At 35.0% G+C, this 17,094-nt stretch overlaps 1 protein-coding gene across 2 annotated transcripts; it reads left to right on the top strand.

Annotated features, from left to right (window-relative positions):
- Positions 1–15,404, top strand: LOC117419519 (ADP-ribosylation factor GTPase-activating protein 3-like). 2 transcript variants are annotated; one of them, XM_034032313.3, is made up of 16 exons: positions 1–204; positions 2,769–2,887; positions 3,304–3,376; positions 3,684–3,815; positions 4,182–4,262; positions 4,374–4,470; positions 4,851–4,886; positions 5,480–5,526; positions 6,131–6,273; positions 6,709–6,840; positions 7,736–7,870; positions 8,277–8,417; positions 10,117–10,240; positions 10,446–10,533; positions 11,656–11,777; positions 12,254–15,404. In XM_034032313.3, the coding sequence occupies exons 1-16, from the start codon at positions 136–138 to the stop codon at positions 12,269–12,271; spliced, it is 1,557 nt and encodes a 518-aa protein (XP_033888204.1). In that variant the 5' UTR covers positions 1–135; the 3' UTR covers positions 12,272–15,404. The 2 variants fall into 2 exon arrangements, with proteins under 2 accessions (XP_033888204.1, XP_033888205.1); XM_034032314.3 differs by lacking the exon at positions 4,851–4,886.
- Positions 15,405–17,094: the final 1,690 nt, after the last annotated feature.

Below are 17,094 nucleotides of genomic sequence, written 5' to 3'. Positions count from 1 at the left end.
GATGTGAGGTCACACTAAAGAAGCGTATGGATTGGAGGCCTACATTCTGACGTGTCAGTCCGGAAGCACATGACAACTGCTGGTTGATGTGGCATTGTTAGTCTGTCCGAGTTATCAATCGCTGCAGGTGGGAAGATGTCAGTTCCAAGCAAACAGGACATATTAACTATCTTCAAACGTCTCCGTTCAGTTCCCACCAATAAGGTAAACCCCTTCGTTTGTATTGGTTCTGCCAGACTGTTGGAAGCAACTGGCTTATTAAGAGAAGAGTTTGTCTTCAGGAAGTGTAAGAAAAATGGACTGATGACACGTCGCAATGTTTTTATTTGTTTGGTTTTTGGGGCCCGTTTTCGTGTAGATCTGTGCACACCTGCATACACGAGTAAACAAAAAAAGGTGGATGTTTATATTATGATAGCTACATTATAATATAGAATACATTTGAGTATTGTTATATCTTTCAATGTTATTATGCAGTGGTCTCCGTTTTTAATATTATTTGAACTTGCAAGTTGAAATGGATTAAAACAGTACGTACAACAAATAAAGTATAACAGCACATTCTATTTTTACTCGTACATCCGTTTTGTACGTACTTGAGTATAACTTAGATAAAAAGATAACCAAACGGAAATGTGAAAACTCCTTACAGTCATCTGTGAATGTAACAGCTGTTTCGGGATAACAACTGCAATAGGCAATCATTGATTACACTGCTCTTTTGCATGCATACAAAAAACGGTCCTTTGTTTAAAAGTCGAGTTTTAATTTTAATTGACAGATATAATTTTTAATTTTGTTGACATGGCTGTAGTATTGTGCAACTACTAAAAGGTAATAATTCTTGTGGGGTTGTTTGTTGTTGTTTGTTGTTATTTGTTGTTTTTTTTGGGGGGGGGGGGGTTGCGTAAATGTTTAGGAATAATTTAAAAACATTTAAAATGAGCTTGTTGGTAAATATGTAAAGTTACAACAGTTATTACTTCATAAAGGAACCAAGTTTGTTTACTGTCAGATGTCCTCATTTTGAGAACTGCTTGGTTGGTTGTCCCACGCGTGTTTTTGTACCTTGGACTATCCACGTTTTATCATTACATCATGTGTCAAAGTGATACTGTGAAAGAGAATGTTCTATATGCTGTGGTATTTCTTAAAGGTCACGACATAGACCATCAAATTAAAAGCTTATGACTGTTGATTATTAATTTATGTAATTAATAGAAACTATTAATATTCTGATATGAATAACATGAAATGATGGTTTTACATACTGTAAGTTTAAGTACACCAGCCGGCATCCTGTGTGTGTGTGATTTTATATATATATATATATATATATATATATATATATATATATATATATATATATATAATTAGTCACAGCAAGGATTAATAACCAATATTTTTTTATTTGTATGATACTGGGTGTATTTTACTTGCGTGAGGATAACAAATGGCAAAATCATAGATGAAGAGAAAACAATAGCAAATGTATTAAATGATTACTTTTCACAATTTTTTACAAAGGAGGATACAGGCAACATGCCCCACATGCCGAACTGTCCGTATCCAGTTTTAAATAACTTTAGCATAACGGAGGCAGAAGTGTTAAAGGGACTAGGAACCCTTAAAATAAACAAATCCCCTGGGCCGGATGAGATCCTCCCAATAGTACTCAAAGAAATGAAAGAATTACAAACTGCTAACCAAGATCATGCAACAGTCTTGACACAGGGGTTGTACCGACAGACTGGAGAATTGCAAACGTAATACTGATGCACAAAAAGGGAGACAAAACCGAACCAGGTAACTACAGACCAATAAGCCTGACTTCTATTATATGGCAACTATAAGTAAGATCCAAAATGAAAAATTACCTATCCTGGGAGACAGTCAGCATGGTTTTAGGAAAGGGAGATCGTGTCTAACTAACCTGCTTGACTTTTTTGAGGATGCAACAATGGATAACTGCAAAGCATATTTATTTAGATTTCCAGAAAGCTTTTGATAAAGTCCCGCATAAGATTAATTCTCAAACTGAACGCAGTAGGAATTCAAGGAAATGCATGCACATGGATTAGGGAGTGGTTAACATGTTGAAAACAGGAAGTACTGCTTAGAGGAGACATCTCTAAATGGAGCGAGGTAACCAGTGGAGTACCACAGGGATCCGTATTAGGTCCTCTGCTATTCCTAATCTACATTAATGACTTAGATTCTGATATAGTAAGCAAACTTGTTAAATTTGCAGAGGACACAAAAATAGGAGTGGCAATCACTGTTGCAGCAGCAAAGGTCATTCAAAATGATCTAGACAGCATTCAGAACTGGGCAGACACATGGCAAATTACATTTAATAGAGAAAAGTGTAAGGTACTGCACACAGGCAATAAAAATGGGCATTATAAATATATGGGAGATACTGAAATTGAAGAAGGAATCTATGAAAAAGACCTAGGAGTAAAAATAATGTGATATCTTGAAACAATTGTAAGTCGCCCTGGATAAGGGTGTCTGCTAAGAAATAAATAATAATAATAATAATAATAAGCTACTAACAACCAAACGAGCAAGATAGGCCAAATGGCCTCCTTTCATTTGTAAACTTTATGTTCTTTTGCCTTTGGGTTCAAATTGGCAGGTAGCCTCAGACAGAGCACATCCCATCCAGTTTGTCATTCACACCGCATACAGTATACACCTGCAGTCTTTTCCCTAAATATTTTTTTTTATTTTGTTAGAGTACTGATAAATAACTTTGTTTTCAGGTATGCTTTGATTGTGGAGCTAAAAACCCTAGCTGGGCAAGTATAACGTATGGGGTCTTTCTGTGCATTGACTGCTCTGGGACACACAGATCCCTTGGGGTGCATTTGACTTTTATTAGGTAAGGACATGATTTTGAAACATTTATACCCTGTATTGTTTTTGTAATAAAACAGTGGGGCAGTTGAGGTAAAAAAGTGAAAGTATAGGACAGCAAAGTCATAATTGTTTTGCCTTATCAAAGGGAACATTATCAAAGAAGTGCATGTGTGGGATTTTAACTTCAGGCACTTAAATACAGTAAATATACACATTTAGAATAGGCAAAGCCATGCAAATATTTTACCCATAACGTCAAACAAAGCTTCATATAGACTAATGTGTCTAGCATTTCACTTTCATTTAGCACACTGTTCCAGTAATTACGGCTCCTGACTACAGCATTATGAGAGGAGAGCTGATTCACATTTTTAAAATGCTGTGTTATCAAATGGTTGTATTTTAATGCACTTTGTATTAACATCATTTCTTTTGCAGATCCACAGAGTTAGATTCCAACTGGTCTTGGTTTCAGTTGCGGTGCATGCAAGTTGGAGGCAATGCAAATGCTGTAAGTAGTCTAGGAACGTCAGTTATAGCTATAAGCACCTGGTGTTCTCAAAAGGTAATAACTTGTAAGTGTTTATGCAAGGAACAACTAGAATCCAAGAATAACATAAGCACTCATTATTTTACCAGTTACTACTGTATTAAGGCCATGGTGGCAGGAGTTATGGTAACATTATGGTATCTTTTTTTCCCCCTTTTATGCACAGGTTTTTGAAAATGCAAATGGACTACAATTTGTTTTTCAATAAATACTATTTCGCTTCTACAAATAGGATTAAAATAATAAATAATGTTTTAATTTTTCCTAGGCTGCTTTTTTCCATCAATACGGATGTACAACTAACGATGCAAATGCCAAGTACAATAGTCGAGCAGCACAGCTTTATAGAGAGAAAATCAAGTCTCTGGCCTCACAAGCAACGAGGAAACAAGGGACAGATGTAAGTGTGTTAATAGTACTAATTTCTATTAGTCATATGTATACCAACTGTTTTACAGGTCTGTCTATTCTATGTACTCACTGATGAATCCCCCACATACACATTTCCAATATTATATAACCTGTGTCTAAGACCACTTTACTGATGTCATTATGAGCAGGTTTGGCTGTACTTTTAATGTTTCTGCTGTCAAGCCCCTACTTCTCTCCATGGTTTCCTCTGTTGTGCAGGAAATTTGTGACTATATTTAGAGAATGGAAAGTGACTGATTGTACAGGGAAATTGAACTTTTAATGAATGCATCTACTGGTAGCCACTAGACCTTGCAATGTGGCAGTAAATTATTTTGCATTTCTTTTCTTCCAGCTGTGGTTGGACAGCCATGGTCCCTCCTCTCCCACTTCTCCTCAACATAAAGAGGAAGATTTCTTTGCAGTACATACACAGGTGTGCAAACTGTGACACATTACACTTAACAATTCATTAAAAAATAGGTCAAACAGCCTTTAGTTTATAGTGCAGTTTACATTTGATCAGACTCAATTTTTCCAATCACAGGGGGCTTCAAAGGAGTGGTCTTCAAATCTGACTGATCTCAATTTTGAATCTACTTCAATAGAAGAACAGCCCGCACAAGGGATGCTCAAAGCTGAGGGTAAGCTGCCTAACAAACTTATCTCGATCACTTGTGTTAATGGTGTATGTGCATTAATACATTAATAAGTTGAGTTTTAAGTGTATTGTTAACTAACTGTTTACATTGCTTTTAGGTGAACCAGAGCAGGATCAAAATGTTGATTTACAAAGTGCGTCTCCCAAAGGCTGCATTAAATGTAGAAAAACTATAGTTACTTGTGATACAAGTTTCAGATGGATGCTTTTTAATTGCACTGGGTGTGGGAAGCAGGTGCTGTTTAAAACCTAGGGAATGTTATCACTGAAATTTGAATGTTGTATTTTCTGTGTATCAGCAGCAGTGTTGTATCCACCTGTCTGACTGACTTGTACTGTTTTTTTTATCTTTCCTAATTTTAGCTGACTCTACATCTACAGGAGTCACAAATAGCAGAGGTGACTGTTAGTGTTTGTAAACTGCCATTTGCTGCTTTAATTTCCATTCTGCAGGCCAGTAAAAGCGCCAGATACAAATAATATTAAATTAATAGTTTCACAGACCCCAGTCCAAGATTAGTGCAAATCGGGGTCAGTGAAACTAGCTTTCAATTACTTATTTCTAGTTCTCAGTCCTTTGTAACATTGTGCATACTTCTTGTCTGTTGTCTTTTCATGTTTTTATCATATAACATAGTTTGCAGTAACAGCTGGTTTCACAGACTAGGATTAGCACTAATCTTGGATTATGTAATGTTACTTTAGGTAAAGTAGTCCAAGATTGTTGCTTATCTGGGTATGTGAAACACAAATATGAATGTTTAATTTTGTTTCTGTGTTTACACACAGCACTAGCAGTAATATTTCTTTGGACAGTTTTAAGGCCCAGTGATCTAAGACAATTAACAAAGTTTAGCTTCTGTGATGTAATATTGCTGTTTAATTCTGCACATAACCTTTATAGCTCTATTGCATTCTGGCCTTTCTGCACATTTTGTGTCAAACAAAAAGTAGATGATGAAGAAGATTTAATTTTACTTTTGCTTATACAGAACCAGCATTTCTACTAAAGAAAAAGTCTGTGCCTGCAAAGAAATCGGTACGTGTCCTTTTTTCATTGTGTGTTTCTTTTGCAAGCTTTCAGCACATAGAACCCTTTTAACTAGTTTCTTTTATTTTTGTTCAGATATTATAGGGAAAATGCATGTTGAATGCATTTACAAATCTTATTGAAAGTGTATGCAGCTAATTTGAAACCAGTGGGCTCTCAACAGTTAGAAAACCATTCATAAATTGAATATAGTACAACTAAAAAGATCTCTAGTAGTAGTTGCATTTTGACTGTACCTTCTACCAAAGACAACCAGGCAGTATATGTGCTCTTTTCAAACACATTACCCGCCTAAATGGAATACCTCTGGATCAGAACAGACTTGGCATGTGGCATTCTTTTATACTGAATCTCTTGTTTTTATGATTTTGTAATCAAATTAATATCCTCATTGTTAGTTTGTTTTTTTTTTTCTTCTTAATTTCTTGTTTGTGACGATAACAGACTGTTAATATCTACAAACTAGCTAATCTGTGGAAATAGCTTCCAAATAAGTGCTTATTTATGTTTACTGACAGTGAAAATTGTCTCATCTGCTGTGGATGACTGGGGACAACATGACTTAATTTATTTATTTATTTATTTTGAATAGCTTGGTGCAAAAAAGGGTGGCTTAGGAGCTCAAAAAGTAAGCTGCCAGACCTTCAGCGAAATCGAGAAACAAGCCCAGACTGTGGATAAAATAAGGGAACAAGAACAGAACACAACGAAGAAAATGGAAAAAGAAGAAACTGTGTAGGTTTGCAGTGCATTGTTTTCATTAACATGCTTTATTATTGATTGAATGTGCTCAATGCAGATTCACTTGGAGGAAAAAATAGTGTGACAGTGACATTTCAAAAATATTTTGTTGCAATCCAAAATTAAATTTCTTACTTCTCTTTACCACAATTGTAACATCAAGCCACATGGTGGTAGGTGCAAAGTTAAAATCCTAATCAAATGTACAGTTATTTAAGTGAATCATAGATTACCCTGTGTGCTACGCAGGTGTTTCATTTAAAGTGTTTAAAAGTGCCAGCCATAATTCAGTTTTTGCACATCCCTATCATCTAGCAGACTTTTCATTTTAATGAAGTGTGTTAATTTGTGACCATTTTCTTGCATTGCCTTTAGCTATGGCTGTACTACTGAAGTGAGCAGATAGTAATTACTGTGTGTGTGTTGTAGTGTGACATCTCTGAGGCTTGCCTACCAGGACCTGGAAATCCAAAGAAAGAAGGACGATGAAAAGATGAAGAATTTTCAGGGTAAAAAAAAGGAACAGGCGGAAAGACTAGGCATGGGCTTCAGCAGCAGGAGGTTGGTATTTACATTGCCTATCTTAATGTTACTGATTACAGTAAAACATTTTATTGTGATTCATGTTTTTGGAGATTCATTTATTATTATTTTTTTTTCTTAATTTAGTCATCACCAATGGTTTTTCCTCCGGTTTTCCCCCCAATTTGGAATGCCCAATTATTATTTTTATCTCGGTTCACTGCTGCAACTCGGAACGGAGGCTGAAACACGCGTCCTTCGAAACGTGTTCCTGCCAGTCCGTCATTTTTCGCACTGCGGATCCACATCGAATCCACCAGACCTATAGTGCCGGAGGACAACACAGATCTGAATGGCTCTACTGCAGACCCGCAGGTGCCCTATCAGCCACAGGGGTCACTGGTGCGCGGTGAACCGTGGATTGCCCTGCTGACCTAAGCCCTCCCTACCCGGGCGGCGCTTGGCCAATTGTGCGCCACCCCCTAGGAACCCCCGGTCACGGTCAGCAATGACATAGCCTAGATTTGAACCTGCGATCTCCAGGCTATTGGGTGCATCCTGCACTCCCACGGGGAGCACCTTTACTGGATGCGCCACTCCGGATCCCCCTTGGAGATTAATTTTGATTGCATAAAGCTTTCAATAGGTTTGCATTGGTTGAACAGCAAAGGGATTGCAATTTTTCATTACAGTATGAAGTTGACTCAATAAACCAGTTATTTTATAAAGAGGTTTTCCTTGTAACCTTGTCAAAAAAATGTACACAGCCATATACAGATTGCAGTACAGCTATATATTTTGTACGTCGTTAGAGAGAAAATTAGAACATGAAATTTAAAAAGGCTGGTCTATGCCATGTACTTCTGGGGACATGCTATATAGAGGAACTTGACTTTTCTTCAAATTAACCCTCCCATGCCTATCTTTGTTTCAGTGGCGTTTCCCATTCCGTGCTTTCAGACATGCACACCATAAAACAGGAATCGCCCTCTGGGTCCAAATCTGCACGGAAAAAGTATATCGATGAGGAACCCGAAAATGAGGATTCAGGGTTTGGTTCTAGATCAAGGTAAGAACCAAGCACAGTATTGAGAGCTTGAGAAGCATTAAACCATATTTGAAATGCATTCACGCTACACAACGAACGACAGTGTAGTTTTAATATGTGTGTTTTGCGCTGCCACAAATCAGACCTTCAGAGTACCTGCTTGTATTTTGTTTGTGTAGCACACAGTTCATCAATATAAAAAAAAAAGTCAGAAAAACTGAATAGCTCCTACTTTCAAACTATGCTGTCTGATACTCCCCGCTCTAAAGTAGAGTTCACTCTTGCTTTTTAGCCATAGCTATCCATGTGTACACAAACTCCCCTCCCTATAAAAATCAAATCTGCCATTTTCCATTTCACAGAACATCTTGCATCTGCACATCGTTAGCTTGATTTTATAACCTGTTTGTTGCATTTTTCCCTCCAGCTACTTTGATGAGCCTGTTGACTCAGCAAGCAAGTTTTTTTCCAAGTGGGAGGATAGCAGTGACTCGTTGTGGAAGAAAGAATCAAGCAAATTTGAACCCGAGCCCATTCTTACCTCTAAAATGTCTTCACATGATGAAAGGTACCTTGGGCGTTCCTATATTTTCCCCACATCCTTCGGATGAGACATAAAAACGAGGTGCTATTGTAAGTGACTCTGCAGCAGCAGTTGTGCTGCATGGCTCACCCCCTTGTCTCTATAGGTCACTTTGGATAAAAGTGTCTGCTGGGGGGGGCGCGGCTATGATTAAAGAGGCAGTTCTGTAAAAAAAAAATTAAGAATCATTTTAAAGGGTAGAACATTTTAAATAAATACATAAATGACAGCTAATTAGTCCAAGTTCTTACCTTTCAAATGAGCCGTTGACGATCACTCTAGGACTTGTAGAACCGGAGAAGTTATGTTTGAAGTGGCGAGAGTGTCGGTGAAACTGTAGTGAACTTGGGCGACAAGTGTAAGAAAAAACACTATTGTTTTTAACAGGTATTTTTTCCCAGATTTAATGTAAATCGTGTATTTTTTTCCTAGATTAACAAAAAAAAAGATTTAGCTAAATACATAAATGTTAACAAATACATTCTTAAAAGTCTAGTGCAGCTCTGCAGCTTACAATGCCAATGAAACGCATCAATGGGCATGGGCTTGCATGTTAAAAACGCTGTTCACTGTTCACGTGGAAATGGACCAATCAAGTGGCTGCCAGGCTGGCACTGTCTCGCTCAGGCAGAGATTACCACAGAAATAAAAAAAACAATTGACATCAATGAGAATTTAATTATTAAAGTCAAAAAATATTATGTTCTTCATGATGCCAGTGTCCACGGTTATAAAGACAAAAAAAAGGACGCCACATGGCAAGAAATAGCAGGACTGGAAATTGATGGTCTGCTGTTTCTCTTTAGTTTGCTTTATCAAAGTGACGGGGAGCACCACACGCTGGTTTCGTATTTCTGTAAAATGACGCTTCTTTGTATTAATAATGTTGACCAATCACATTAGCTCTTTAACAAGCTGGTGGTATTCCCCAAACTCTTTCCTTTTTTTAGTGTATGGTGTACCCATGCTCTGTTTTACTTATTTTATTTCGTTTCCACAAGGAGACAGTCTTTTTTTTTTTTTTCATGACTAGCTACAGTTGTCGTTTTTTTTTCTTTGTACTCCGTGCTGTATTCGTTAGTAGTAGTCATAATATTTCATATTTGTGTGTTATTTAAATGTTGAATTGCCAAGTTTAAAAAAAAAAAAAAAAATGTAAGTTAACATGTATTTTTTCAAAGATTTATTTGTTAGAAATGTTAGCTAAATGTTGACTTGCCAAGTGTAAAAAAACCAAAGATATATACACTAATTTTAAATGTTGATTTTGTGATTTGCTTATGTATTTAGCTAAATCTGGACTTTTCGTGGGTTTTTTTTGCGGCATTTAAAAAGTTTGCGCACCACTGTGCTAAATGACCCAATAATAATAATAATAATAATAATAATAATAATAATAATAATAATAATGCTGTAACTGGCAGAAGTATTGTAAGGAAAACCTTATCTTTCAACATGCTGCTATTGCTCCAGCTTTAGTCATGCTTTATGAAGACATCCCTTCCCCTGGGATGTCCCACAATGTTTTGTTTTACACACAGTTCTGCCAAGCTGAGAAATGTAAAAGTAACAAAATAATTACATTTAATTTTGTACAGATGCAGTGTGTGTGTGTGTGTGTTTGTGTTTTAATTGTTTCTGCTTTATCCGCCATATCCAGTGATCTTTTTATTTTTGTCTTTAGGCCCACAACACGTCGGAAACATGAATATGAACATCACACAACTACAGACGACGCTCAGAAGAAGTTTGGTGATGCTAAAGCAATTTCTTCAGACATGTACTTTGGAAAACAAGAAAGTGCAGAGGCAAGTGTTTTTTTTGTTTTTTTTTTTACTTTGAAGATGTGTATATGTACATCTGTTATAAAGTGTTCTGTAAACCTGTTTGGTTATCAGATATTTTATAAGGAGGGAGACTTGGTAGAACACTGTCCACCAGGGTTCAGTAGCTGGCAAACGGAGGTAATTGGGTACTCAATATTCAATAAAACTTCTTGTATATATTTTTCAGTATGAAGCCAAAAGCAGGCTGGAAAAGTTTTCTGGAAATTCATCCATAAGCTCAGCAGACCTCTTTGATGAGCAGAAGAAACAAACAGGTGAGACGCAAAACAGCACCACTCAGTATGAGAATCTTTTATAAAATTAAACTGTTTTTACACATGGTATCTAATTGCAAATACAGCATAGAAATAGTAAGATGGTATATTTAGTCACTGCAATTTATCTTTTATTTTTTCTTAAAAATTTGAATTTAGCCAGAGGCAGTCTTTGGGTGATGAAATGTGTAAATGTATTGCAGAGTGCTATACGTTACCTTTTTAACTGTGTTTTAAATCTTTCCCTTGCTGCTTGCAGAACTAGTGTTTTAACAGGCAGCCAGAATGGAAAGTTTTAAATTGGCTGTTTATAAGGGAAGCTGTCAGTCTGTGGCACCTCCCTCTTTACCCTGGATACAACTGAATTAGCTCTTTCCATGCGGTTCACATTAAATAATAATAAACTTAATAGCAAGGTCAGTGTCAGTTTGGGTGATGTATGTTGTTGTAATCCAGAACTTTTTTTTGGCCTTTTTAGTTTTGCGCTATTGGAACACACTTCATGAAATCCATTCTGTTTTATATACTTTAAATTAAAATGCCACTAGAGGTCACTGTAACAAATTAATTGTGTCTGTATAATACAATGGGGGGGGTGAATGAAATTCAGATTAATTAAAATGACTGATTCATTTGTTTAAGTGGGACCCTTCACTTTCATTATATATATATATATATATATATATATATATATATATATATATATATATATATATATATATATATATATAATATAATATAATATAATATAATATAATTCTGCATCCACAACTGCACAGATTAATGATGTATCCAAGATTGCACAGGTTACTGAAGATTTAAGTAAAATAAAAAAATTGCAAAGTAATGGCTCTAGAAGCCATTTTGGAGTACAGACTTTTGTGGCAACTCTCAACTTCCTTAATTCCTCAAGTCGCCCTGGGTAAGGGCGTCTGCTTATAAAATAATAATAATAATAATAATAATAATAATAATAATAATAATAATAATAATAATAATAATAAAAAAAAAACTATTGTGTTTTTTTTTGGAATACCTAGCACTAATTCCCCTCTGGAGCATTACATATAATGCATTGAAATGTAGTATTGGCTTATTTTATTTGTCTGTTTTATTTTTTAGGAACATACGGCATCAGCAACGTATTGCCAACTGCTCCTGATCTGTCTCAGTTCAAGCAAGGGGTTAAGTCAGTGGCTGGAAGGCTCTCTGTTATGGCCAATGGAGTCATGACTTCTATTCAGGTTTGTATATGTAGATGGTTCCTGGACTAAAATCATTTTTTGCAGATCATCTCTTGCATGTCACTTTTTTCCTTCTCTCTTTTTTTTTTTTTTTTTTCTTCCATTGTCCCACTTGATATTCTGGTTTATCTCTCAAGCTTTTTCTGTCCTTCCAAGAACGTATGGGGGGGATTCTACTGGGTGCAGAACAATAGGAAGTAGAAAGCTACTTTTAGTGCTGCACCTTCAGACTTAACAAAATTAACACAATGTATTAAAGTTCAATGTTAAACTGCACAAGTGCTGAAAGTGGTACTGAATCTGATGAAGAGCAAGAACATTTATTTTAAAACATTGACTGTAGCTGTTTATATCATTGGCACAAGTTTATTTTTATTTGGCAATTTAATTTTGCATAAATTATATTGCATGAATTGAACATGTTTTCATATCGGTTCTCTTTTCCATGGATATTAATGCAGTATTTTATTTTTCAGGATCACTATGGCTCTTGAGGTGTGATTCCAATATGATTTTGGATAAGCCGGAACATTCATCTTCAGGTATAGCATAGACTGCAGATCTTGAGCTAAGAAAGAAAAAAGATATTTGGAATATAACAATGTTACATTTGTATCTTGTATTTTCAATATGTTTATATTTTGAAAAGGGTAACAATTGTAAAGGTAAATATATTTTCTGCAAAAATTATTTGTGATGAACAGTAAATGGGTTTCTTCAGTACAAGTAGCAGCTTTGTTTGATGTGGGTGAATGGTGTTAAGTAATCTCCTATATTTTTTAAACATTTAAAATGTCCTGTATTCAGAGTATATTGAAATGCTGTTAATGGCTTGAAATACAGCATATATTGAAATGGTTGTTCAGAAAGAACCATTTGGGTATACCCTATATACAACAATGTGCATGGATATGCTGAGAAATACAGATGCCTCATCTGCGTTATGACTGTACAAAAAAGTCTGTAAATCTCTGCATATCCCAAAACCCTGGATTGTAGTTGTGTACTTTATATACAGATATAGTGTGTCTAAAAATATGACCCTTCTCACAGCTGCCCATTATCCAATCACTAGAGTTTTCCCAAACACTTTGAAAATTGCTCTATTCCTCTGTAAAAGGTTTATTTTACAAAAGACACAAGTTCAGACCAGTGGGTTGTTTAACATAAGCATGCTGTGTATATTGCAAAATTAAAAACTAACTTAGGTTAGAAGACCAAAAATATTAAGAACATTTTAATCTGGTTTGTATGTGATTATTTAAAATACATTGCGTAATTTCTTAATCTGCTTAAATACTAATCACTTAAATTAGTTGCTGCGTTTAAAATCATGGAGAAGGATATAGAACACTTAGAAGGAACTGTTCATCAATGTAAAACAATTAGGGCTTCTGTTTTTCAGGTTTTATTTGTATTTTCAGTGCTTATTTTTAGCTGTTTGAGGTATGTAAATCTGTTTTTTTTCGGGGCTTTTGTTTTTTATATACTGTGTGAAATTTAATGTTTTTGATTACTTTCCAAAATGCTTGAGCATTTTGTTTTCTGTCAAAATATGTATAGTAGTAACTCGACAGTACTTGCACAATTAAGTTGTACCTTCTTTCCTTTGCTGTCTTCCACAACGAAATCCCTATGGTCACAGGCACTTTTTTTTTTTTGTGTGTGTAGGCATTTTTGTACATTTTGCCACAATTCTGTTTTAATTCCTCTGTATCTTAATTGTAATACAGCTTTAAATCCCGCTAACAAGCCTCCATCCTGATTGTAATCTAGTTTTAAATCTTGCAAGCGGAGTCTCCAATAGAAATGTAGGAATGTGCTGTCACTCAGTAGTTGGGGCTGGTTTAAAGCATTCAAAACTAATCCATAATAGATACAAGTCAGGAAGGCGGGACATTGCCCAGTAGCACTGGGAAATGTATTTATTATTATTTTTGTAGTTTTATTTTTTTTAATGGGAAAAGGGTAATGCCGATGAGAATTGATTAACCATTTCCACAGTTTTTCCGGTGTTTTATTGGCTATCCACTGATTTCATTTTTTTTTTTTTGTATTGGGGGTGTTTTATCAGTTAAAACTGAAAATATGAAGCCCTAAATATAATACACTGTATTGCTGTCCTTTGGAAAAGGAATAGATTACAATAACATTTCAAGGGGTCATGACCAAGGTAGACATTGTGGAATAGAATGAAGGAACCATTTTTTGCAGAAATAGTAAATAATTTAGGATGTTCAAGGAAATCAAGAACATGCATCTTCATTGTTACACTACAAAATGTCCTTATGACAGGCTTTTTTTAATATTTTAAGGCTTAGTCTTTGTATTCATGCCCAAGTGTTGAACAGGGCATCAGGCGTTTGCTTAATCTGTGGGGGGGAGGAACGATATATATAAATTAGTAACAATCAAAGTGCTATGTATTTTATATGGCTCTTTGAGCTAAATATATATATATATATATATATATATATATATATATATATATATATATATATATATATATATATATATATATATATAAAATAAATACTGATTGAATCGCGTGTTTTCAGTGTTGTGAAAATATTTCTTGGAATATGTTTTGCTGTGGCTTTGCATTAGCCTGAGCTCTCTGCAAACATTATTTCTTGTGATTTAGTTGCTAAAACCAGCGAAGTTGAATAAAAAGCAACCACGGTCAACTAATTGTTGTCTTATGTTTTTATAATATGTACTTTCTGTGGTTGAAAGGTTTTCTAAAGAATGAAAAGCCTAAATTGGAGGAGATGAATTGTGAATGCCTGTATTTTTTCTAAAACCTTGCTGTACATTAACACCTTTTATCTTGTACATGATACAAACTTCATTTTACCAGGATGATATCAACAGGCAATTTTCCCCAATACTTCATTGGTTTCAGGTGTGATACACAGCTGTGTGTTGTGTTTTTTTTTTATTATTATTCTTTCATTCTAAATAACTACATAGGTGGTTGGAGAGCAACTACTACGCTGAGAGCATACCAAAACAAAAAGCTAAAACCAACCCATTCTCATTTTGAGATGTGCAAGGTAAAACTAGTACACTTGCTGCTTTTTATGTTTAAAAATATAAAACTAAAATAAAGACAAGGAGGTGCTTTTGAAAACCAAATAAAAATGAGGGTTAGAGCTTGTGTGTTAAGAGTCTATGTGAACACTAACTGGAAGAGATGTAATGGACAATACAAAGGCTGGGACCCCTTCCACCTTTTATGGCTGTTTTTAATGAAGGCTTATGAAGAAAAACAACCATAATGCAATTCTTTTGACGTTTAGTAAAGTATGTTTAATGTCACTTAATACACCATTTTAGGAAGACTATGGGGATTTTAGGAAGACTATGGGGATACCTTTTTGACTCAAGAGACTTAAGATGGTGGACTTTTGTTCACAGTGTGTCCCATACCTAGTACAGTACATGTGATGTTTACGTAGGTTTTTCAGAAAACTCAAGCAAAGAGATAAGTGCCTTTTAATCTGAAAGAAAAAGCAACTAACCAGAGGTATTTGAATGGTTTATTTGTAACTTGTAGTAAACCCACATAAATGTATTTTTGTTTCAGTTGTACATTGAAAATAAAAATAATAATTGAAGTCTAAAGTATTCTTTGGGTGTATTTTTTTTCTCCTTTTAATTAGAAATAATTTATACAGTACTACCATCCACCAACCTGGCACTGGGACCATTTGTGTAAAGTGTTTTACTAGTTTTTGTTTAAGTAATCGTTAAAGCAGCAACTGCATGGTACTGTACATGCTTTTATATAAAGCATGTATGTACAGTGTACCGTAAAACTTCAAATATGGTAATTGCCGGGTCTCAAATAATCGCCTGTCTCCAATACACGCTGGGTCTCTGTCATTGCCATTGAAGCTGAGGAAGATGAAGAGCTTGAGCGTAATGAACTGCTAATAAGTGACAGCGATGAAAGTGACTCTCAGGATAAATAAATAATAATAGAAAACATAATTTTAAGGTAGGCCTACATGTAATGCATATTTGTTTAATGCAGTTATTAAAAGTTTTGATAATTAAGCGTGCTGAAAGTAGGCCAGATACAAACCTGTTGGTGTATTTTAATGTGTTTTGTATTAACAATGTACAAGTGTGAGATTAAATAATACATTATTTTTGATAATGATACTTCTTGCTTTTCATTTAAAAAAAAAAAACATTTTAGAAGTTTGTATTATTATCATTGTGTTATAAGCGTAGCCTACACGCCTGTGTTCTGATATCTACAGAGCTGCCTTTAGTGGATTTAACTGTAATTATTATTATTATTATTATTATTATTATTATTATTATTAACAATGGTAGATCTAATTATGTTTTTAAATACAAATTCATACTTCTGCTTGTTCATTTTCCAACGTTTTGCATACCGTATCCTTGTTAACCGTTGCATATAAAAATACCGTAATAATACTTTCGCTTTATACGTGAGGGTGTACAATACAATGTAATTTTGTTATAAAACAAAGCTGTTACTTAGTTCCCACTGACACACAACCTTTTAACAAAGTTGCTGGAATGTTTAAATTGAGTTACAATGTTGCTACAAAGTTGTGTTTTGGCGGCTTCTCAATGACCGCATGAAGCATTTGAAGCTAGAGATCTAATATAAACGCTATTACGTTCCGGTCAGCTGGCAAATATATTGAAAATAAACGCCAGAGGCGTTTGTTTGAAGTTTTACGGTATGTATGCGTATATACTTACATACATACATACATACATACATACCCACATACAGTATACTAGGCATAACCATCTCGTTTTGGCGAGTAGGAAGGTTCAAACACTCACATTCCACCTTTCCCCTATAGGGTGGAATTCTACCACAGTAGGTAGAAGTTTGAGCTCTGTCACTGTGACACAGTAAAATACTCTAGGGGGCAGTATTTTTATGCTCTTTGTTCCAGTACAAGACATAAAAAGGAAGCTGTTAAAGATGTTCTTACTGTACACAAATTATTTTCGTTTTGTAACAGAAATAAATATTAAATAAAAGGCGTAAAATATGTTACCCTCTGAACGACACTGACCATTTCATTGTCTTAATGTTAATACAATGTTATTATCATTGCTATTCATTTTAGTATTACCTAATGTAATGTAATATGCACTAAAAACGTTAATGAATTCTGCACAGCCAATACAAGGACTGCAGCTGTGATCAAGAATTGAGCTTGTGATGACGTTGGCAATTGAAATCATATTCAATTATCGTGTGTTCTCAACAGAATCTCAAAGACCCATCCCAGAAGTGACGCGTGTACACCTTCCC

This window comes from Acipenser ruthenus, chromosome 14, assembly GCF_902713425.1.
Source record: "Acipenser ruthenus chromosome 14, fAciRut3.2 maternal haplotype, whole genome shotgun sequence".
NCBI classification, from domain to species: Eukaryota; Metazoa; Chordata; class Actinopteri; order Acipenseriformes; family Acipenseridae; genus Acipenser; species Acipenser ruthenus.
Note: the sequence above shows the minus strand (reverse complement) of the source record. Positions and strands in the feature narration are given on the sequence as shown.